The 23,026-nt window shown below is 45.6% G+C and overlaps 1 protein-coding gene across 1 annotated transcript; it reads right to left on the bottom strand.

Annotated features, from left to right (window-relative positions):
• Positions 1–4,512: 4,512 nt before the first annotated feature.
• On the bottom strand, positions 4,513–22,612 carry smpd1 (sphingomyelin phosphodiesterase 1). The gene is made up of 9 exons (XM_064971300.1): positions 21,976–22,612; positions 17,890–18,008; positions 17,437–17,638; positions 13,614–13,894; positions 13,368–13,538; positions 11,952–12,123; positions 10,812–10,888; positions 6,183–6,328; positions 4,513–5,947 (listed from the first exon to the last, which is right to left on the bottom strand). Exons 1-9 carry the CDS (start codon positions 22,192–22,194, stop codon positions 5,493–5,495), a joined length of 1,842 nt encoding a protein of 613 aa, XP_064827372.1. The 5' UTR covers positions 22,195–22,612; the 3' UTR covers positions 4,513–5,492.
• Between the last annotated feature and the right edge of the window lie 414 nt (positions 22,613–23,026).

The following is a 23,026-nucleotide window of genomic DNA, read 5'->3' as shown; positions in this document are numbered from 1 at the left end:
GGCTATATACAGGGAGTACCAGGTAATATCATGGCTATATACAGGGAGTACCAGGTAATAACATGGCTATATACACTGGGTACTGAGTCTGTGCAGGGGTACCAGGTAATATCATGGCTATATACAGGGAGTACCAGGTAATAACATGGTTACATACAGGGAGTACCAGGTAATAACATGGCTATATACAGGGAGTACCAGGTAATATCATGGTTATATACAGGGAGTACCAGGTAATATCATGGTTATATACAGGGGTACCAGGTAATAACATGGTTACATACAGGGAGTACCAGGTAATATCATGGCTATATACAGGAAGTACCCGGTAATAACATGGCTATATACAGGAAGTACCAGGTAATAACATGGTTTATACAGGAGGTACCAGGTAATAACATGGCTATATACAGGGAGTACCAGTACTGAGTCGATGTGCAGGGAGGGGTACCAGGTAATTAAGGTAGATATACACATATAGGTAGGGATAAAGTCACTAGACAACAGGATAGATAAGACAGTAACAGCAGTATACTGTAGGTAGGGGTAAAGGATAGATAGACAGTAACAGCAGTATACTGTAGGTAGGGGTAAAGGATAGATAATAGACAGTAACAGCAGTATACTGTAGGTAGGGGTAAAGGATAGATAATAGACAGTAACAGCAGTATACTGTAGGTAGGGGTAAAGGATAGATAATAGACAGTAACAGCAGTATACTGTAGGTAGGGGTAAAGGATAGATAGACAGTAACAGCAGTATACTGTAGGTAGGGGTAAAGGATAGATAATAGACAATAACAGCAGTATACTGTAGGTATGGGTAAAGGATAGATAATAGACAGTAACAGCAGTATACTGTAGGTAGGGGTAAAGGATAGATAGACAGTAACAGCAGTATACTGTAGGTAGGGGTAAAGTGACGAGACAACAAATTTATTTTTGATACTGTCGCAAATAAAAATAAAAAGCAGCATTCCCCAAGTGAGGATGGCTTTCACTTCAGCAGTAATAAATTCATGAACTTCTTTGAGGAAAAGATCATGATTATTAGAAAGCAAATTACGTACTCCTCTTTTAAATCTGCGTATTCCTTCAAAGCTCAGTTGTCTGCACAACTCTGCCAGGACCGAGGATCAAGGGAGACACTCAAGTGTTTTAGTACTATATCTCTTGACACAATGAGGAAAATAATCATGGCCTCTAAACCTTCAAGCTGCATACTGGACCCTATTCCAACTAAACTACTGAAAGAGCTGCTTCCTGTGCTTGGCCCTCCTATGTTGAACATAATAAACGTCTCTCTATCCACCGGATGTGGCAGTAATAAAGCCTCTCTTGAAAAAGCCAAACCTTGAACCAGAAAATATAAAAAACTATCAGCCTACATCGAATCTTCCATTCCTCTCAACATTTTTAGAAAAGGCTGTTGCGCAGCAACTCACTGCCTTCCTGAAGACAATGTATACAAAATGCTTCAGTCTGGTTTTTAACCCCTTTATAGCACTGAGACTGCACCTGTGAAGGTGGTAAATTACCTTTTAATGGCGTCAGACCGAGGCTCTGCATCTGTCCTCTTGCTCCTAGACCTTAGTGCTGCTTTTGATACCATCGATCACCACATTCATTTGGAGAGATTGGAAACCCAAATTGGTCTACACGGACAAGTTCTGGCCTGGTTTAGATCTTATCTGTTGGAAAGATATCAATTTGTCTCTGAATGGTTTGTCCGCTGACAAATCAGCTGTAAATTTCGGTGTTCCTCAAGGTTCCGTTTTAGGACCACTATTGTTTTCACTCCCTCTTTTACCTCTTGGGAATGTCATTCGAAAACATAATGTTAACTTTCACTGCTATGCGGATGACACACAGCTGTACATTTCAATGAAACATGGTGAAGCCCCAAAATTGCCCTCGCTAGAAGCATGTGTTTCAGACATAAGGAAGTGGATGGCTGCAAACTTTCTACTTTTAAACTCGGACAAAACAGAGATGCTTGTTCTAGGTCCCAAGAAACAAAGAGATCTGCTGTTGAATCTGATAATTAATCCTGATGGTTCTACAGTCGTCTCAAATAAAACTGTGAAGGACCTCGGCGTTACTCTGGACCCTGATCTCTCTTTTGAAGAACATATCAAGACCATTTCAAGGACAGCTTTTTTCCATCTACGTAACATTGCAAAAATCAGAAACTTTCCATCCAAAAATGATGCAGAAAAATTAATCCATGCTTTTGTCACTTCTAGATTAGACTACTGCAATGCTCTACTTTCCGGCTACCCAGATAAAGTACTAAATAAACTTCAGTTAGTGCTAAATACGGCTGCTAGAATCCTGACGAGAACCAACCAATTTGATCATATTACTCCAGTGCTAGCCTTCCTACACTGGCTTCCTATCAAGGTAAGGGCTGATTTCAAGGTTTTACTGCTAACCTACAAAGCATTACATGGGCTTGCTCCTACCTATCTCTCTGATTTGGTCCTGCCGTACATACCTGAAGTTGAACGGAAAGGCTCTGGAGCAACGAACCGCCCTTGCTGTCTCTGCCTGGCCGATTCCCCTCTTTCCACTGGGATTCTCTGCCTCTAACCCTATTACAGGGGCTGAGTCACTGGCTTACTGGTGCTCTTTCATGCCGTCCCTAGGAGGGATGCATCACTTGAGTGGGTAGTCACTGATGTGATCTTCCTGTCTGGGTTGGCGCCCCCCTTGGGTTGTGCCGTGGCGGAGATCTTTGTGGGCTATACTCGGCCTTGTCTCAGGATGGTAAGTTGGTGCTTGAAGATATCCCTCTAGTGGTGTGGGGGCTGTGCTTTGGCAAAGTGGGTGGGGTTATATCCTTCCTGTTTGGCCCTGTCCGGGGGTATCATCGGATGGGGCCACAGTGTCTCCTGACCCTTCCTGTCTCAGCCTACAGTATTTATGCTGCAGTAGTTTGTGTCGGGGGGCTAGGGTCAGTCTGTTATATCTGGAGTACTTCTCCTGTCTTATCCGGTGTCCTGTGTGAATGTAAGTATGCTCTCTCTAATTCTCTCTTTCTTTCTCTCTCGGAGGACCTGAGCCGTAGGACCATGCCTCAAGACGACCTGGCATGATGACTCCTTGCTGTCCCCAGTCCACCTGGCCGTGCTGCTGCTCCAGTTTCAACTGTTCTGCCTGCGGCTATGGAATCCTGACCTGTTCACCGGACGTGCTACCTGTCCCAGACCTATTATTTGACCATGCTTGTCATTTATGAACATTTGGCCATGTTCTGTTATCCCCACCTGGCCCAGCCAGAAGAGGACAGGCTAGCCCTCATAGCCTGGTTTCTTCCTAGGTTTTGGCCTTTCTTGGGAGTTTTTCCCTTAGCCAACGTGCTTCAACACCTGCATTGCTTTCTGTTTGGGGGGTTTTAGGCCGGGTTTCTGTACAGCACTTTCAGATAGCAGCCGATGTACAAAGGGCTTTAAGTGATTTTCATGGTGTCCAAAAGCCTTTTTGAATTTTCCATCTGTGTACATTAATAATCCTTCAATTCACGAGGCCGAATATTCTTTCTCACCAGAGAGACACCAGCACCTCTGTCTCAGTCTGGGTATCTGATGCAGTGGCACTCACAAAAAAAGAGAAGAAGCCAGTTTAGATTTGGCTTCAGACTAAATCGCCTCAGAAACCAAACATCACTGACTGAAAAAAAAACGGAATTGTTGCATCTTGTGTTGTCCTCCGCTAGCTAGCTAAAAATCATCCCTTTCCTAAATTAGCCATGGATGGAGATGGACTTGTGGTTTTACTTAATTCTCCGTACTGGCCAATGATAAAGGAGATTCTGATCCACCCATTAATTCATACATTGTTGTGCTCCTGAAAGGGTAGAAGGCCAATATGTAGCAGGCCAAGATGTAGAAGGCTCAATGGTAACTCGCTGGCCTGGCGTATTGTTGCCCATTAAAGTTAGGCTAGCGAGCAAGCATTTTAGCCAGGTAGCCTAGGACAACATAAAAAGCTTGTACTATATGACAAAGTGTCACCATGGCATTGGCTTCTCTCTACAAGAGTGAGCCAACTTTTTTTTTTACACAAATCAATACGATGTTAAGTGGACAATTGTTTTTGGTATATTTTAGTTAGTTTATTATTAGACTGACCCTAAGTGTAGGTGATACGATGAAGTTGAAATGGTGCTGGAATAGTGGAGGCAGCTCCTGTTTTCTTTGCGACTTTGTTCTTTTCTGGTAGTCTGAAACATAACTTGACCATGCAGTATGCTTTGTGAACCCCACAGGTTTCTCTCCGGTCCCGGCCTTTAGGCATACATCTCTCAGCGTCGAGACAGATATGAACTAGCCACTATTTGACTCACAAGTTCTGATTAAAGGCGGGAACGTCAACAATAATAGTTGTATCAATAAAAACAATGTTGAGCTTTGCACCCTTTCAATGATAGTTTCTCTTTTTTTTTTTTAAATGCACCTCGATTCACCGCCTTCCACTCACTGGGCCAGAAAGATATGGGCAACGAATTAAGTAAATCTCAAAATGCATCTTTATTCACAAAAAAAATTCTCATCTTTTTAATAATTACAGACATGGGACAATCCACACCAGAAATTAAAGTGCTGAATGAAAGTGGAAGGTATTGGTGATGTAGACTGAAAATCACCAGTATATTAATTTCACAACATGTGCAAACAACTCACTGAAGAACAATACAGAGCTGAAAATGATTCAATAATAAAATCTGGACACCAAGATGAGTTCTTAAAACAGCTTTCACAAAACCAGAAAATTGAGACCCGAGATTATGATCAGTTATGCACCTTTTTAGAAAACAGCAATGTTCCCATGTTCAGAGAGACAGCATTGACCATAAACGCTGTATTTCTCAGCTCAAAAAAATCAGAAAATTACCGTTTCTTTTTTAAAATGGCACATAGCCAACAATGGATTGAATCCTGGCCTTAATCTAAGTAACCAGTTCATCAATGTAAACTGGTTGCCACTAGCTAAGCAACAAGATTTATGTGGATGCGACAGGCAACAACTGAAGTCGAATCGTTCTCATTCTGGGGAAAACTTCACACCAAAATACCGACTTCATTTCAACACCAGCTGTCGCTCCTACCCCCTTCGGTCATTCTGAGAACCCCCCCCCCGGGCTGAGCAAGCAGACACCTTCAACGTGATGAAATCTATTAGGCTAAATGAATGCAGTAACACTATCAATGCAACCCTTCAGGACTCAACTCCTCAGTGAAGAGACTCAACGTTCTGTCTTTGTAAAAACAACTTGAAAACATCGTTTTTTCCCCCTCCCATTATTTTGATATTCACTAGCAGTAAATGTCCTCTGACAACGCAGATACTGATTGGACAGACTGGTTGATGGTCTGGTTCAACCTGTGTTCCATGACATTTCACTTACCCAGAATCACATTCAATGTCTTGAACAGTTAGTGACAACATGACCGACATTCAAAAGTTACCAACCCCCCGCCACATCTCTTTTCAACACAGTGTCTTCCTAACAACTGAAACCATATCTCCCCCGAACTCCAACAGGTCACACTGCTCCAGCTCGTCATATCTGCCTGACCGTAGGAAACAGACAACGGTTGTCTTACAGGCGTCTATACAGGGCTCTGACACATGGCCTTTATGTCTGAGGTACCAGAACCGCTGAAACACGCGGTCGTCCTGGAGGAAGGTCCTGATCAGCCCGTCCCAGTCCGACGGAAACAGGGATGAGACGCCGTAGGCTTCAGAAGCACGGTAGAGGAGGGTCCATTTGGGGTTTGGGTCAGGGTGGAAGATGGCGTGTTGTGAGGTGGTGGGGAGCAGGGAGGAGACCCCCCCTTCAGGCTGTCGGTTAGCCTCTGTAAGGTTTAAGATATACGTCTCGTGGTCCAGAACAAACCGAGAACTGCCCTTGTAGTTACCGTCGACCAGGTAGACCCGGTAACCTGGCAACCGGAAACAACATTTAGAGAAGCTCTATGATTTGTCCTCCGTCTCTTGTGCATACAACAATTTGAGATCTTGTCCTCATGACAGTAGAAGAGACCATACATTCTGATTGAGACAAATTCAAGTGTGGGTGAGGGAATGTTAGGGCAGGGGTGAGGTCAGGGCAGGGGTCTGGCAATCGGTGGGTATAGAGTCTGACCCGGGTTGAGGTGTGTGTGTGCACGCATGTACCTGGGTTGAGGTTGACATAGGTGGTGATGGAGGGAGCGATGAAGGCCACGCCCACAGCCCTAGTCATCGTCGCCTCATCGTAAAACATCTGAAACTCATCCATGTGCGTGTGGCCGAAGAACTGACCCGTGATCGTACCTTCATACCTAGACAGACGGACACACGCATTAAAACCACCCACAGCAGAACAAATCTGATCCAGAACTACAGTCAGAAAGAACCTGTTCATAAACCTCTCCCTCAGGAAAAGACTATTTTCTTGAAGCCCTGAACTAGTTCACCAGGTTAATCTAGTCAAGGGCTTGCTGGTTAGTTGGTGTTGTCAGGAACGGGTCTCTGAGCTGAGGAGAGGTTGAGAACCAGTGACAGAAATGAATGTGGTCTTGAGTCCACATGACTATATAAAATAAATTAACTGACAGATTGGTACCAGTCTGGGATATTTTTTTTTTATATATATATATATATATATATATATATATATATATCAACACAATGGTAGATTATACAACCCCAGGCGGGAACACACTGAACAAAAATATTTAAAAAACACATGTCCCATGTTTTGAGCCGAAATAAATAAGATCAGACATGTTCCAGACATACAAAAAGCTTCTCATTTACTGCACAAATGTGTTTACATCCCTGTTAGTGAGCATTCCTCCATTTACCAAGATAATCCATCCACCTGACAGGTGTGGCATATCAAGAAGCTAATTAAATAGCATGATCATTACACAGGTGCACCTTGTGCTGGGGACAATAAAAAACCACTAAAATGTGCAGTTGTGTCACAACACAATGCCACAGATGTCTCAAGTTTTGAGGGAGCATGCAATTGGCCGACTGCAGGAATGTCCACCAGAGCGGTTTCCAGAATTGACCAACTTTAGTCATTTTAGAGGACATCCAACCGGCCTCACAACCATGCCAACCTAGGACCTCCACGTCCAGGATGGTCTGAGACCTTGACAGCTGATGATAAATAAAAGTCATTTTTTGGGGGAAAAAAAATAAACTCATTCTGATTGGCTCCAAAGTAGATGGGCCTATGCCCACCCATGGCGGTGCCTCTGCATGCAGCGGCTACCAAGGATAGGAGGACTGTTACATGAACACACGCAGACAGATGCCAACTGGTGAGGGTCCAAAATGGTGATACTTTTTGAAACACGCAAAACAAGTCCCTGCTAGGGGGAAACACAGGGTTTAACTAACTAAAACAAGTCCCTGCTAGGGGGAAACACAGGGTTTAACTAACTAAAACAAGTCCCTGCTAGGGGGAAACACAGGGTTTAACTAACTAAAACAAGTCCCTGCTAGGGGAAAACACAGGGTTTAACTAACTAAAACAAGTCCCTGCTAGGGGAAAACACAGGGTTTAACTAACTAAAACAAGTCCCTGCTAGTGGGAAAACACAGGGTTTAACTAACTAAAACAAGTCCCTGCTAGGGGGAAACACAGGGTTTAACTAACTAAAACAAGTCCCTGCTAGAGGGAAACACAGGGTTTAACTAACTAAAACAAGTCCCTGCTAGGGGAAACACAGGGTTTAACTAACTAAAACAAGTCCCTGCTAGGGGGAAACACAGGGTTTAACTAACTAAAACAAGTCCCTGCTAGAGGGAAACACAGGGTTTAACTAACTAAAACAAGTCCCTGCTAGGGGGAAACACAGGGTTTAACTAACTAAAACAAAGACTATAATCTACATGATCAGTCTGTCAAATTAGTGGTTAATGTGAACCTAAATCACAGCTAAAAAAAAAAAAAATGTAAATAAAGCAAGCTAATGTTATCGGCATGACTAGGGCTGATTTTAAGTTCATTACAAAATCGGTAATCGACATTTTTGGATGCTGATTCCATTGCACCCCACAAGGAGACTGTGGCAGGCAGTCTTCCTTGTCAATCTTAACATAACCACTAGTTAACCTAGTAATATCAACCATGTGTGGTTAACTAGCTTGTCCTGCGTTGCATATAATCAATGTGGTGCCTGTTAATTTATCATCGAATCACAGCCTACGTCGCCAAACGGGTGATTTAACAAACGTTGCACCAACGTACCTAACCATGAATATTAACGCCTTTCTTAAAATCAATACACAAGTATATATTTTTTAACCTGCATATTTAGTTAAGAAATTCATGTTAGCAGGCAATATTAACTAGGGAAATTGTGTCGCTTCTCTAGCGTTCAGTGCAAGCAGAGTCAGGGTGTATGCAGCAGTTTGGGCCGCCTGGCTCGTTGTGAACGGTGTGAAGACCAAGAACGGTTCCATATTTCACTGAAAGAATAAATGTTTTGTTTTCAAAATGATAGTTTCTGGATTTGACCACATTAATGACCAAAGTCTCGTATTTCTGTGTGTTTATTACATTATAATTAAGTCTGTGATTTGATAGAGCAGTCTGAATGAGCGATGGTAGGTTGCTTCAGGCTCGTGAGCATTCATTTAAACAGCCCTTTCCTACGTTTGCCAGCAGCTCTTCGCTGTGCTTGAAGCACAGCGCTGTTTATGACTTCAAGCCTATCAACTCACGAGATTAGGCTTGCAATACTCTAGTGCCTATAAGAACATCCAATAGTCAAAGGTATATGAAATACAAATGGTAGAGAGAGAAATAGTCCTATAATAACTACAACCTAAAACCTCTTACCTGGGAATATTGAAGACTCATGTTAAAAGGAACCACCAGCTTTCATATGTTCTCATGTTCTGAGCAAGGAGCTTAAACATGAGCTTTTTTTGTTTTTTTACATGGCACATATTGCACTTTTACTTTCTCCAGTGTTTTTGCATTATTTAAACATGTTTCATCGGAGACTAAATTGATTATGTATTATATTAAGTTAATTCAGTATTGTTGCAATTGTCATTACAAATATAAATTAATTAATCCGATGAATCACTATAGTCTTTTTTTGGTCCTCCAATAAGCGGTATCGGTGTTGAAATGAGAAACAAAAAACAATACCCTAATATTGCAGCCTTTATAATAGAACGCTTGTGACCACACGCACCTAAATATTACACTTGGGGGGAAAACATCTTAAAGTAGAAATAGAATATGGCCATTATAGACACAAACCAAGTGCACAAGGCTACATGTGAGCAAAAATAAAGTTCACTGAGAAAGACATGTAATAAACCCCCCCTCACTCTCACGTATTACTGTCAAGTTCAACACAACAAGAGCAAACTCTCTGGGGCTACTCTGAACATATTTACACTGTACACGTTCTGCCTGTGGACATCTGTTGTACAATGTGCCAGCAGAGCATGAGACCCGTTGTTGGTATAATTGATCTCTTTCAGGCAGGTCGTCACCTGGCATAGCCCTTTATACCACTGTATTGAAGTAGAGGGAAAGTGCTGTTTCTTTCACCTCTATAGTTGCATCCAGTTTAAGACAGGCCCAACTCCAGCTACACTTAACGGTTTAACAAACAACGCCTCATTTTCACCTAATTCTCTCATTCTGAAAATAAACCACATACTGTAGAGGGAAACCATTCGTTTGTCAACTTCACAGATCTGGTAAGCAACTAACGTTAACGCGCTATAACTTGAGGAACGGCAAGGAGTCATACTGTTACCCGTTAGTAACCAAACCAATTCGTTATAGTGTTAACGTTAACTTATCTGCTGTTGTAACGTCAGCTGTCTGACTATTAGCCAGATCATTTCTCACACCATAAACTCAATGATTTGATCAGTTAAATTGGCTAATGTTGCTCAACATTTCTCTGGATAAGTTAACGGAGAAACCGATCCAGCTAACCAGATACTTCACGATGCTTATCATACTTGTTCCACCACTTTCTCCTTCAGCTCAAACTCTACAAAAGACGGTTGTTTTTCGGTTACACCTCACCCACCCTATACCTCACCCCGGTCTCACCCGCCGTTACCTCACCCACCGTTACCTCACCCGCCGTTACCTCACCCGCCGTTACCTCACCCCGGTCTCACCCACCGTTACCTCACCCCGGTCTCACCCACCGTTACCTCACCCCGGTCTCACCCACCGTTACCTCACCCCGGTCTCACCCACCGTTACCTCACCCCGGTCTCACCCACCGTTACCTCACCCCGGTCTCACCCACCGTTACCTCACCCCGGTCTCACCCACCGTTACCTCACCCCGGTCTCACCCACCGTTACCTCACCCCGGTCTCACCCACCGTTACCTCACCCCGGTCTCACCCACCGTTACCTCACCCCGGTCTCACCCACCGTTACCTCACCCCGGTCTCACCCACCGTTACCTCACCCCGGTCTCACCCGCCGTTACCTCACCCCGGTCTCACCCGCCGTTACCTCACCCCGGTCTCACCCACCGTTACCTCACCCACCGTTCAGGGAGACGAGACTTGTCAGTTACAGCAGCACTTCTCTTCAGTCGGGCGCTGCGTTCTGTTGTCATGTGAACGGCTGGCTGAGCCTTGGAAACAGCCGGGATTGGTCCAAACGCACATCACTCATTCACTGACAGCCAATAGTGATTCAAAGACCCCAGCCCCCCCCGGTAACTTCCCATCGGGATCTACACAAATCACTTAGGTCCCCTATATTGGATTCAAAATGGCGAATTTTACATCCTTGACCATCTCTTCCTACCGGTTGATGATGTGGTAGTAGTTCCAACTCCAGCTGCTCAAACAGAGACCAGGGGGGATGTGACCAATGATGTGGACCTGAGACAGAGACAAGAGGGAGGGGGACAGTGAGACAGCCATGAGAGAGAGAAAGACACAATGGTTACAGGTTAGTTACATCCCTCTTCTCATCCCTCACTCCATCCTTCCCAAATCCTCCTGTCTGTAGCCTGCAGTATATTGACCAGACAGTGGGTTATCACTCCTCACTGGTCTGCAGTATTATTGACCAGACAGTGGAGTAGGTTATCACTCTCCCCTCACCCTCTCTCCCCTCACCCTCTCTCCCCTCACCCTCTCTCCCCTCACCCTCTCTCCCCTCACCCTCTCTCCCCTCACCCTCTCTCCCCTCTCTTCACTGGTCTGCAGTATTATTGACCAGACAGTGGAGTAGGTTATCACTCTCTCCTCACCCTCTCTCCCTTCTCTTACTGGTCTGCAGTATATTAACCAGACAGTGGAGTAGGTTATCACTCTCTCCTCACCCTCTCTCCCTTCTCTTACTGGTCTGCAGTATATTAACCAGACAGTGGAGTGGGTTCTCTCCCCTCACCCTCTCTCCCCTCACCCTCTCTCCCCTCACCCCTCACCCTCTCTCCCCTCACCCTCTCTCCCCTCTCTTCACTGGTCTGCAGTATATTAACCAGACAGTGGAGTGGGTTCTCTCCCCTCACCCTCTCTCCCCCTCACCCTCTCTCCCCCTCACCCTCTCTCCCCCCTCACCCTCTCTCCCCCTCACCCTCTCTCCCCCTCACCCTCTCTCCCCTCTCTTCACTGGTCTGCAGTATATTAACCAGACAGTGGAGTGGGTTCTCTCCCCTCACCCCTCACCCTCTCTCCCCTCACCCTCTCTCCCCTCTCTTCACTGGTCTGCAGTATATTAACCAGACAGTGGAGTGGGTTCTCTCCCCTCACCCTCTCTCCCCTCACCCTCTCTCCCCTCACCCTCTCTCCCCTCACCCTCTCTCCCCTCACCCTCTCTCCCCTCACCCTCTCTCCCCTCACCCTCTCTCTCCTCACCCTCTCTCTCCTCACCCTCTCTCCCCTCTCTTCACTGGTCTGCAGTATATTAACCAGACAGTGGAGTGGGTTCTCTCCTCACCCTCTCTCCCTTCTCTTCACTGGTCTGCAGTATATGGATCAGCCACTGGAGCTGGTTAGCAGGGTCAGTGGAGTTGACCATCAGCCAGTAATTTTCCCTGGCGCAGAAGTTCATGTTCAGAGACACCACTCGAAGACCTGGCTGGACCTCTACCGTGTAGAACCCACCATGCCTGGAGAGAGAGAGAGAGAGAGAGGAGAGGGAAATTCATTTTACAACAAGGCTGTAACAAAATGTGGAAGAGAAGGGGTCTGAACACTATGTACGCGTTCAGCTGATCCAGGGATTGTGAGATCTGGCATTCATCTGCAATGCAGTCGGGGAGGGGCATGGAGATACCTAGTCAGGTGTACAACTATATGCATTCAACTGAAATGAGTCTTCCCCACTTAACAGCATAACAGCTAACCACACAGAGAGTGTAACACATCAGCTAACCACATCATAGGATACCTGGATAGGTCAAACTACATCAATCTAGTGCCCAAATGGCGTCATTGACTTTGCATGCATCAACCAATTGTTGTGTGACTGAGCAGGGGAATACAACCACTGTCTGGATCCTACCAACCCCTACAGAGGACTGTCTGGATCCTACCAACCCCTACAGAGGACTGTCTGGATCCTACCAACCCCTACAGAGGACTGTCTGGATCCTACCAACCCCTACAGAGGACTGTCTGGATCCTACCAACCACTACAGAGGACTGTCTGGATCCTACCAACCACTACAGAGGACTGTCTGGATCCTACCAACCACTACAGAGGACTGTCTGGATCCTACCAACCACTACAGAGGACTGTCTGGATCCTACCAACCACTACAGAGGACTGTCTGGATCCTACCAACCACTACAGAGGACTGTCTGGATCCTACCAACCACTACAGAGGACTGTCTGGATCCTACCAACCACTACAGAGGACTGTCTGGATCCTACCAACCACTACAGAGGACTGTCTGGATCCTACCAACCACTACAGAGGACTGTCTGGATCCTACCAACCACTACAGAGGACTGTCTGGATCCTACCAACCACTACAGAGGACTGTCTGGATCCTACCAACCACTACAGAGGACTGTCTGGATCCTACCAACCACTACAGAGGACTGTCTGGATCCTACCAACCACTACAGAGGACTGTCTGGATCCTACCAACCACTACAGAGGACTGTCTGGATCCTACCAACCACTGCCTCAGAACTACAGTCTGCATGGATCCGGGGGGGGGAAACTTACTACGGTACTCTATCCAACCCTGTAGGCCCTGTCGTTCTGCCCCTGAACACTGTTCCTAGGCCGTCATTGAAAATAAGAATTTGTTCTTAACTTGACTTGTCTAGTTAAATAAAATACAATTCTAAATTAAGAAGTATGGTGAACTAGAAGATTCTCTAGTTAAATCATTATCAGACCTAAGAGTCTTCAGGGCCTGTTCTGGTAACCATGGCGCCCACTCCTCGGCCATGGTGTCATAGAGCCAGCGCGACGACCGGTTGCCATGGACGAACGGCGGGGGGAAACTGTTGACCGGGGTGCTTTCATGGTTACCGATCGCCGGGTACACCTTCAAGTTACCTAGGTGACTACAGAGAGAAAAATAAGGTGGTCAGTTACCATTCAACTTGTGCATATACACACACACACGAGAGATTGTGTACCTGTGTATCAGTCTGGTGACAACGGTGAGTTCAGACAGTTGCTGCTTCCTGGTTTGAGACCAGATGTTATGAGCGGGTATGTCTCCTGTCCAGTAGACCCAGTCCCACGGTCCGGTTCGCGCTGCGTTCTCCAACATGTTCTCCACAGTTCTCAGGGGCAGGTCACATTTACTGTAGGAGCCCCAGAACCCAGCCGCTCTCTGATTCCAGCTGGGAGATCCAGACTCATTACGACAGCACAGCGGGTCCTTACAGTCAGCAGAGCTGCCCACTGCATAATCCTGTTCACAAATAACACCAGGAGGGACATTACAGTTGTATTTTAATGTTGCGAAAGCAGCAGCTACTCTCCCTGGGGTCCATATAAAACAAGACATTATAGAACAGGAATAATGATTGGCCACATTGAATGACGCGTGAAGCGATTTTGCGTTAGCTGAAGGTGAAGCTAAAATGTATTTCTGTAAGGGGTGGTCGAAAAGGCCAAGTCCATCAGAGAGGCCTACCATCACAAACAATGGAGAAAATGCATCCCATAACACTTTACCATGGAAACAGCTGTTCTATCATTCAGCCTACAGTAGCAGCCCATGAGTGGTGTTCAATGTAGGATGACATTCCAGGAGATGTTTGGGGGGGGGGGCAAAATGATGGGTGTGACAACCTGTTAATCCGCTTGTCCTTTAAAACAAGGTGTTTGTAAAGTGGTTTCTTGCATCAACCACATAAAAGTAAAATGCATTATTCCCCATACCATTACTACATAGAATCAGACAAATGCTACTTTCCGACTATTGACTACGACTATTGGCTAAGCCCCTCTCAAAATACAACACTGCCCCTTTAAGACATAAAAGCTATTTACACGACTTGCTTTTTCAAAGATGTCTAGAAATGCACATGTTTTGTTCTCTTGCAGGAAACAACCATTCCCCTATTGCCGACTACAAATTATCTATAACTGGGCTAATAACTCACTAACGAGCAAATAATATGAACAAATGTACAGATGGCTATATGCAGTTCTCGCTTTGATCTCAAAACAAGCCCATTACTCAAGACCGCTCATGTTGTAAACACAGTCCAGTTCAAAGTGAATGGCACAGATCTATATATGGCAAAGGAATAAATGCATATAGGCCTAATGCAGCTCTGTGGAGTACGTGCCGAGTCATGAGTGTCAACGCAATACGATGAGTTCTGCCTACAACAAAATCTCTTGCAGACTTCGTTGTTTCGGTATGTTGCATTGGAAGTGGCTCATTTTGCGTTAGATCACAATTGTAGGGAAAACTCTAGAACAGTGATCACTAACCTTCGAGTCAAGATCAGAGTCAAAATGCAAACCGAGATCTACTGCTCAATGTTTAAAAAAAAAACTTTGGAAAAAAGCCTATGCAACATTAACCAATTAAAAACAGTTCTGGAGCAATGAGGTTTGTACAGTAAGCTATAGGCCCAATATATTATCACTGCATATTGGCTTTGCTGCCAATGCATTGTTGTTCAGGCCATTTAAAAATAAATATATTCAAATATATATATATATTTTTTATTTTTCAACATTGAGGTAGACTATGATCACAGCGGTAATAGATCTGTTGTATTACTTGTGCCGCAAAAACATGTTCGAACTACAGTGTCGATTTCCGCGCTTATAAACCCAGGGTCCTTTCAGTATTCTGGTAACAGTCACCCCCCCCCATGGGCTTTTTGGAATGTGTTGGCGCCCCCTTGTGTCCTAAACCGGTAACTTTAGATCCTCGGACGAGAGATGATAATCTGGATACCACTCAACTTCACTGACATTTCACGGAGTCTGCAAACATTTCATTGACTTTAACTAAACGATTGGCAAGGTCGAAAGTTTGTTATTAAAAATGACCCATCAACTTCAATGAACGACAGATTGGGTTCTGCCCATGATATCTTTTAAGCTATCCCCCCCCCATTGGGTTTGTCATTCATCTTGGTAAAATAATGGATCTCTTGTTGAGTTTAGTAACAATGGACAATACGTCAACCAATCAGCTGAGCAGCCTGACTTGTTTAACACCTCTTTTGCATAATTTCATTGAACCATAACGGTTTTCAATTCATCATGAATCCAGAGGGCACAGTTCATCTCTAAACCGGTAGGTGGAAGGCTCGTCAACAACTGACATGAATCCAGAGGGCACAGTTCATCTCTAAACCAGTAGGTGGAAGGCTTGTCAACAACTGACATGAATCCAGAGGGCACAGTTCATCTCTAAACCAGTAGGTGGAAGGCTTGTCAACAACTGACATGAATCCAGAGGGCACAGTTCATCTCTAAACCGGTAGGTGGAAGGCTTGTCAACAACTGACATGAATCCAGAGGGCACAGTTCATCTCTAAACCGGTAGGTGGAAGGCTCGCCAACAACTGACATGAATCCAGAGGGCACAGTTCATCTCTAAACCAGTAGGTGGACGGCTCGCCAACAACTGACATGAATCCAGAGGGCACAGTTCATCTCTAAACCGGTAGGTGGAAGGCTTGTCAACAACTGACATGAATCCAGAGGGCACAGTTCATCTCTAAACTGGTAGGTGGAAGGCTCGCCAACAACTGACATGAATCCAGAGGGCACAGTTCATCTCTAAACCAGTAGGTGGACGGCTCGCCAACAACTGACATGAATCCAGAGGGCACAGTTCATCTCTAAACCGGTAGGTGGAAGGCTTGTCAACAACTGACATGAATCCAGAGGGCTCTTACAGTTCATCTCAGTTCATCTCTAAACCGGTGGGTGGAAAGCTTGTCAACAACTGACATGAATCCTTTTACGAATGCTCCCAGGGGTGAATCTGGATTCTACACAAACCAACAGACATGTTAAAACAACAGAGTCCTGAGAAAACACTGTATGAATCTCTTCAGGTTCAAACCATTGGCCTTGTCATTGCCACAATTATGGTCACTACAGCCAATGGGAACGGATATTTCTTTGGAGCAAAGCTCTGGCAAATTAGTGAAGATATAATCAATACAAGCGATGTCACAAATCCAAACCTAAATGATAACCTAGCTGGTTGAGTGATAAACCTGGGTTATATTACAAGCGTTAGAACTTCTCTTCATTCGGACAACTAGTTTACTAACCAGTCAATGTTCAGGTCACCCAGAAGAAAGACCTCTTTAACATCACTCTATCAAGCATTGCACACGTTATCCAAACACTGACTCTTAACACTTGGTGGCCAACAACAGCAGCCCAAAATAAAGATCCTTCATATATGAGGCAGGTGAACTTCCACAACACTAACATGAGCTTCACAGAAATATGGCTATGAAACAGAGCACCACCTCCGCCATTGGCATTCCTGTCTTTTCTGCACATGTATCATTGTATAGCTACTGCTTTATCAAAAGGAATGATCAAGGTGAGGAGGCCCTCCCAGAGGCACTCCCAGAGGCACTCCCAGAGGCACTCCCAGAGGCACTCCCAGAGGCACTCCCAGAGGCACTCCCAGAGGCACTCCCAGAGGCACTCCCAGAGGCACTCCCAGAGGCACTCCCAGAGGCACTCCCAGAGGCACTCCCAGAGGCACTCCCAGAGGCACTCCCAGAGGCACTCCCAGAGGCACTCCCAGAGGCACTCCCAGAGGCACTCCCAGAGGCACTCCCAGAGGCACTCCCAGAGGCACTCCCAGAGGCACTCCCAGAGGCACTCCCAGAGGCACTCGCGACAGAACTGGTCAACATATTAATGAATTAGATGAGCTAGTTCAGGACTACAACCACAGTGAAACGTCTTCCGAGGAGAGGTCTGAAGAACTGCCCTACCACATTGACTAACCTGATCCCAATGTATGTCTGTGAGGAAGAGGACCCTGCTCTGTGGTGCTCCAGGCTTGGGGGGTGAGGGCGGGGTGACTGGGGGTTTGGGGATCCGGGGTAGGGTTACGTTCCATGGGGCATAGATATCGAAGCGTCCACATGACTTCCCAACCAGCAGAGCACAGGCCTCCGACGGCCACAACAGAGACTGTTGCAAGGCCCTGAAAAACAGGAGGAAGGACATAACCATTACTTACACCTGCCCGTCTCCATGGAAACAAAGGCATGTGGTCCAGGTGCAGCGAGCACATCACCTCTTTAAATAAATGCCGAGGACAGCATCTCTTCAGAGGCTAGGTGTATTCACTCACTGTCCCACCATGCACTGCAGCAAACTTATAGAACACCAGGAAAAATGATTTATTAATTTTAAAAAAAGATATCAGATAATCAGGACCAATCCCAAGCCTACCTGATGAAGTCATCTCTGAACAGCTCTGTGATTTGACGACAGACCCGCTCTTCAGCCAGGTGGAGACGGATACAGGCCTCACCCACAGCCCGCGCAACACGTTCCTCATTAACGTCACTCTACATGGGACAGGAAGTAGTGAGGAGAGAGGTTAGACTGATACAGGCCTCTCCCACAGCCCGCTCATCACCACATCACTGTACATGGGAGAGGAGAGAGGTTAGACTGATACAGGCCTCTCCCACAGCCCATTCATCACCACATCACTGTACATGGGAGAGGAGAGAGGTTAGACTGATACAGGCCTCTCCCACAGCCCACTCATCACCACATCACTGTACATGGGAGAGGAGAGAGGTTAGACTGATACAGGCCTCTCCCACAGCCCACTCATCACCACATCACTGTACATGGGAGAGGAGAGAGGTTAGACTGATACAGGCCTCTCCCACAGCCCACTCATCACCACATCACTGTACATGGGAGAGGAGAGAGGTTAGACTGATACAGGCCTCTCCCACAGCCCACTCATCACCACATCACTGTACATGGGAGAGGAGAGAGGTTAGACTGATACAGGCCTCTCCCACAGCCCACTCATCACCACATCACTGTACATGGGAGAGGAGAGAGGTTAGACTGATACAGGCCTCTCCCACAGCCCGCTCATCACCACATCACTGTACATGGGAGAGAGAGAGGTTAGACTGATACAGGCCTCTCCCACAGCCCACTCATCACCACATCACTGTACATGGGAGAGGAGAGAGGTTAGACTGATACAGGCCTCTCCCACAGCCCACTCATCACCACATCACTGTACATGGGAGAGGAGAGAGGTTAGACAGATACAGGCCTCTCCCACAGCCCATTCATCACCACATCACTGTACATGGGAGAGGAGAGAGGTTAGACTGATACAGGCCTCTCCCACAGCCCACTCATCACCACATCACTGTACATGGGAGAGGAGAGAGGTTAGACTGATACAGGCCTCTCCCACAGCCCACTCATCACCACATCACTGTACATGGGAGAGGAGAGAGGTTAGACTGATACAGGCCTCTCCCACAGCCCGCTCATCACCACATCACTGTACATGGGAGAGGAGAGAGGTTAGACTGATACAGGCCTCTCCCACAGCCCGCTCATCACCACATCACTGTACATGGGAGAGGAGAGAGGTTAGACTGATACAGGCCTCTCCCACAGCCCACTCATCACCACATCACTGTACATGGGAGAGGAGAGAGGTTAGACCCATTCATCACCACATCACTGTACATGGGAGAGGAGAGAGGTTAGACTGATACAGGCCTCTCCCACAGCCCACTCATCAGACGAGAGGTTGACAGACGAGAGAGACATTTCATTGGCTCCTTTCTGGTTCCTCTACAGTCAATGAACTAAACAGACTAGACCCAGCTGGTACCTGGTTCCTCTACAGTCAATGAACTAATCAGACCAGACCCAGCTGGTACCTGGTTCCTGTTGTACAGTCAATGAACTAATCAGACCAGACCCAGCTGGTACCTGGTTCCTATTGTACAGTCAATGAACTAATCAGACCAGACCCAGCTGGTACCTGGTTCCTATTGTACAGTCAATTAACTAAACAGACCAGACCCAGCTGGTACCTGGTTCCTCTACAGTCAATGAACTAATCAGACCAGACCCAGCTATTACCTGGTTCCTATTGTACAGTCAATGAACTAAACAGACCAGACCCAGCTGGTACCTGGTTAATGAATTAAAAACAGACCAGACACCGCTGCCATCTCATTGGTGTCTAAGCAGACCGGAAACGTTACCCTATCACAACCCTTCTTGGTTGTTATGGGGATGAAGCACGACGTTGAGATCTGACTATCTGCAGTATCAACCAAAAGCACACAGTTGGCCTCGGTGACGTTCACTCACCACCAGGCCAAAACCACAGAGCCGTCTTCTCGTCAGGCCTCTAATCTGTGTTACTTTCAGTTGTCTTCAGACAACAGATCGCCTTATACCCTAGTTTAAAAAAAAAAAAAAAAAAGTGTGATCTTGGTTGCTCGTCATTTCAGCTACCTTAGTTGGTTGACAGAGATGAACAGGCCTGGAGTGCTTGCTACTAGGATGAAGTATCATGGAACATCCAACCCTGCCTGTTTACCCTCATCTAGCTCCCGTATCAGTTGTGTTGCTCAACAACCAACCCATTTATTCTGTCCTATCAAGCAAAAAGGTAGTAACTGCTCAGAGTGGAACTGAGAAAAATGGCTTTTAATTTACCTTTGGTTTCACAGTAACTTTATCCAGTTACTGGCTAACATGACCCCCATTGTCTCCTAAACACAATACTTGTCCACATGATTAGGCATATTGAAATGTAGCAAAAAATTACAAAGCTCATTTGGTCAAAAAATGTGTTAGTTACTGTCTTTTTGCTTGGTAGGCCAATATTGCTTGCCCATTGGCATTGCTAGTTTGATAAAGCTCTGTCAACTCAAGGTCACACAGATAAACCGTATGGTGTACAGAACCGGGTCAAGGCTAGGTGCTGCACTAAGTCACATGATCAGCTGCACTAAGTCAAGTGATCAGCTGTAATTGCCAAGACCCTTGTGACTTCTGGAACATTTGTATCATGTTTGTATCATGGTTTTATGAAGACAGCTTCCCTGGCACACTGCTTTGTTTGAACTCAGTGAAAAGTCAGTTGTGCAGATGTTTTTCCTTCCCTTTTAGATAAGGGACCTCTTCAAGGGTGACTGTTGATGTGTGCAGAGGGTCCCTGGTTCTCGCCCGGGTATGGGTGAGGGGACGGTCTAAAGTTATACTGTTACATAGAGGGAATAGGGTGCTATAGGGCTCTGGTCTAAAGTAGTGCCCTATATAGGGAATAGGGTTCCATAGGGCTCTGGTCTAAAGTAGTGTACTATATAGGGAATAGGGTGCTATAGGGCTCTGGTCTAAAGTAGTGCCCTATATAGGGAATAGGGTTCCATAGGGCTCTGGTCTAAAGTAGTGTACTATATAGGGAATAGGGTTCCATAGGGCTCCGGTCTAAAGTAGTGCACTATATAGGGAATAGGGTGCCATAGGGCTCTGGTCTAAAGTAGTGCACTATATAGGGAATAGGGTGCTATAGGGCTCTGGTCTAAAGTAGTGCACTATATAGGGAATAGGGTTCCACAGGGCTCTGGTCTAAAGTAGTGTACTATATAGGGAATAGGGTGCCATAGGGCTCTCGTCTAAAGTAGTGCACTATATAGGGAATAGGGTGCCATAGGGCTCTGGTCTAAAGTAGTGCACTATATAGGGAATAGGGTGCTATAGGGCTCTGGTCTAAAGTAGTGTACTATATAGGGAATAGGGTGCCATAGGGCTCTCGTCTAAAGTAGTGTACTATATAGGGAATAGGGTTCCATAGGGCTCTGGTCTAAAGTAGTGCACTATATAGGGAATAGGGTTCCATAGGGCTCTGGTCTAAAGTAGTGTACTATATAGGGAATAGGGTTCCATAGGGCTCTGGTCTAAAGTAGTGTACTATATAGGGAATAGGGTTCTATAGGGCTCTGGTCTAAAGTAGTGTACTATATAGGGAATAGGGTTCCATAGGGCTCTGGTCTAAAGTAGTGTACTATATAGGGAATAGGGTTCCATAGGGCTCTGGTCTAAAGTAGTGTACTATATAGGGAATAGGGTTCCATTGGGCTCTGGTCTAAAGTAGTGTACTATATAGGGAATAGGGTTCCATAGGGCTCTGGTCTAAAGTAGTGGACTATATAGGGAATAGGGTGCCATAGGGCTCTGGTCTAAAGTAGTGTACTATATAGGGAATAGGGTTCCATAGGGCTCTGGTCTAAAGTAGTGCACTATATAGGGAATAGGGTGCCATAGGGCTCTGGTCTAAAGTAGTGTACTATATAGGGAATAGGGTTCCATAGGGCTCTGGTCTAAAGTAGTGGACTATATAGGGAATAGGGTGCCATAGGGCTCTGGTCTAAAGTAGTGTACTATATAGGGAATAGGGTGCCATAGGACTCTGGTCTAAAGTAGTGCACTATATAGGGAATATATATAGTGAATAGGGTTCCATCTTACCAGCAGAGCGATATCCAGGATGGTGAAGAGGACTTTGCACACCGGACAGGTCAGGTTCCGCCAGTTGAACCCGAACCGGAGACGCCCGACCTCTTCCAGAAACGTTATGCCCGGTTTCCCCTCGTCCTGCACGGGGAACGAGGTCCCCAACGGTACCGAGCACAACACCAGAACACAACACAGCAACCCCACGGCGCAGGGGATAGGTGCGAAGCGCATTGTTCTGCTCAACAGCGAAGTCAGCTCGCCGAAACGGATTCAAAACAATGTTTCAGTACAAAAGTTGAAATATAAAAGTTACAAAAATAAACCATCTAAATTGCTTTTTTCTAAAACCTCTAGTTGCTTAGTTAACTAGTCAGCTATCACGCAATAACTACGTTTGCATTCGCAGCTGTTGTGTTCGGTTTGGTTGCGACACCGATGTAATAAAAAAACCAGGAAGCGCTGTGATGACAGCTTTGTTTCCCTCTTTATAAAAGTCTACAGCGCTGCAATAAATATAATCGTTAAGTGACAAACTCGAGTGCTGCTGAATCGAGAGAGAAACCTTCGGGTCTAACACCCTAAAACTGCTGAACAACAAACAAACGAATGGCCCGATGACTGCCTTGTTTTATGAGCCAGTACAGAGGTCAGCTGACTGATCACATGACAGAACCGGTTTACAGTGTGATATAAATGGGTTCTCTGGGTCAGATTGGAGACCTTTCAATTGGTTAATTACTACTAATCAGTCATTGAATCGTTATGTTCATCGGTGGATTTTTAACGTCAACATTACATACCTTAAATTTAAAAAAATAATGAGGATTAAAACACAATAATGCCTGAAGGCTTCTTTCCTTTATGGTCCAAGGGGTTATATTTAATGATATGTGTTGTATTTAATGATATGTGTTATATTTAATGATATGTGTTATATGGGAATGGTTAGTACGGTATACATTTCCATCAATAAGAAAACTATTACATTTATTTTCTTCAAACCTGATTAGCATTTCCAGCATGCAGCATGTACTATTTAATCTTATCTCCTCGTCAGAAACAC

This window comes from Oncorhynchus masou, chromosome 8, assembly GCF_036934945.1.
Source record: "Oncorhynchus masou masou isolate Uvic2021 chromosome 8, UVic_Omas_1.1, whole genome shotgun sequence".
Taxonomy (NCBI): domain Eukaryota; kingdom Metazoa; phylum Chordata; class Actinopteri; order Salmoniformes; family Salmonidae; genus Oncorhynchus; species Oncorhynchus masou.
The sequence above is the reverse complement of the archived record's forward strand: the minus strand, read 5'-3'. Positions and strand labels throughout refer to the sequence as shown.

Coding starts and splice junctions, on each gene's coding strand:
- smpd1 (XM_064971300.1), bottom strand. CDS start 22,194: ATGCGCTTCGCACCTATCCCCTGCGCCGTGGGGTTGCTGTGTTGTGTT. Junction 13,895..17,436: donor CAGACATACATTGGGATCAG/GTTAGTCAATGT, acceptor ATTTGTGAACAG/GATTATGCAGTGGGCAGCTC. Junction 13,539..13,613: donor GTCACCAGACTGATACACAG/GTACACAATCTC, acceptor TTCTCTCTGTAG/TCACCTAGGTAACTTGAAGG.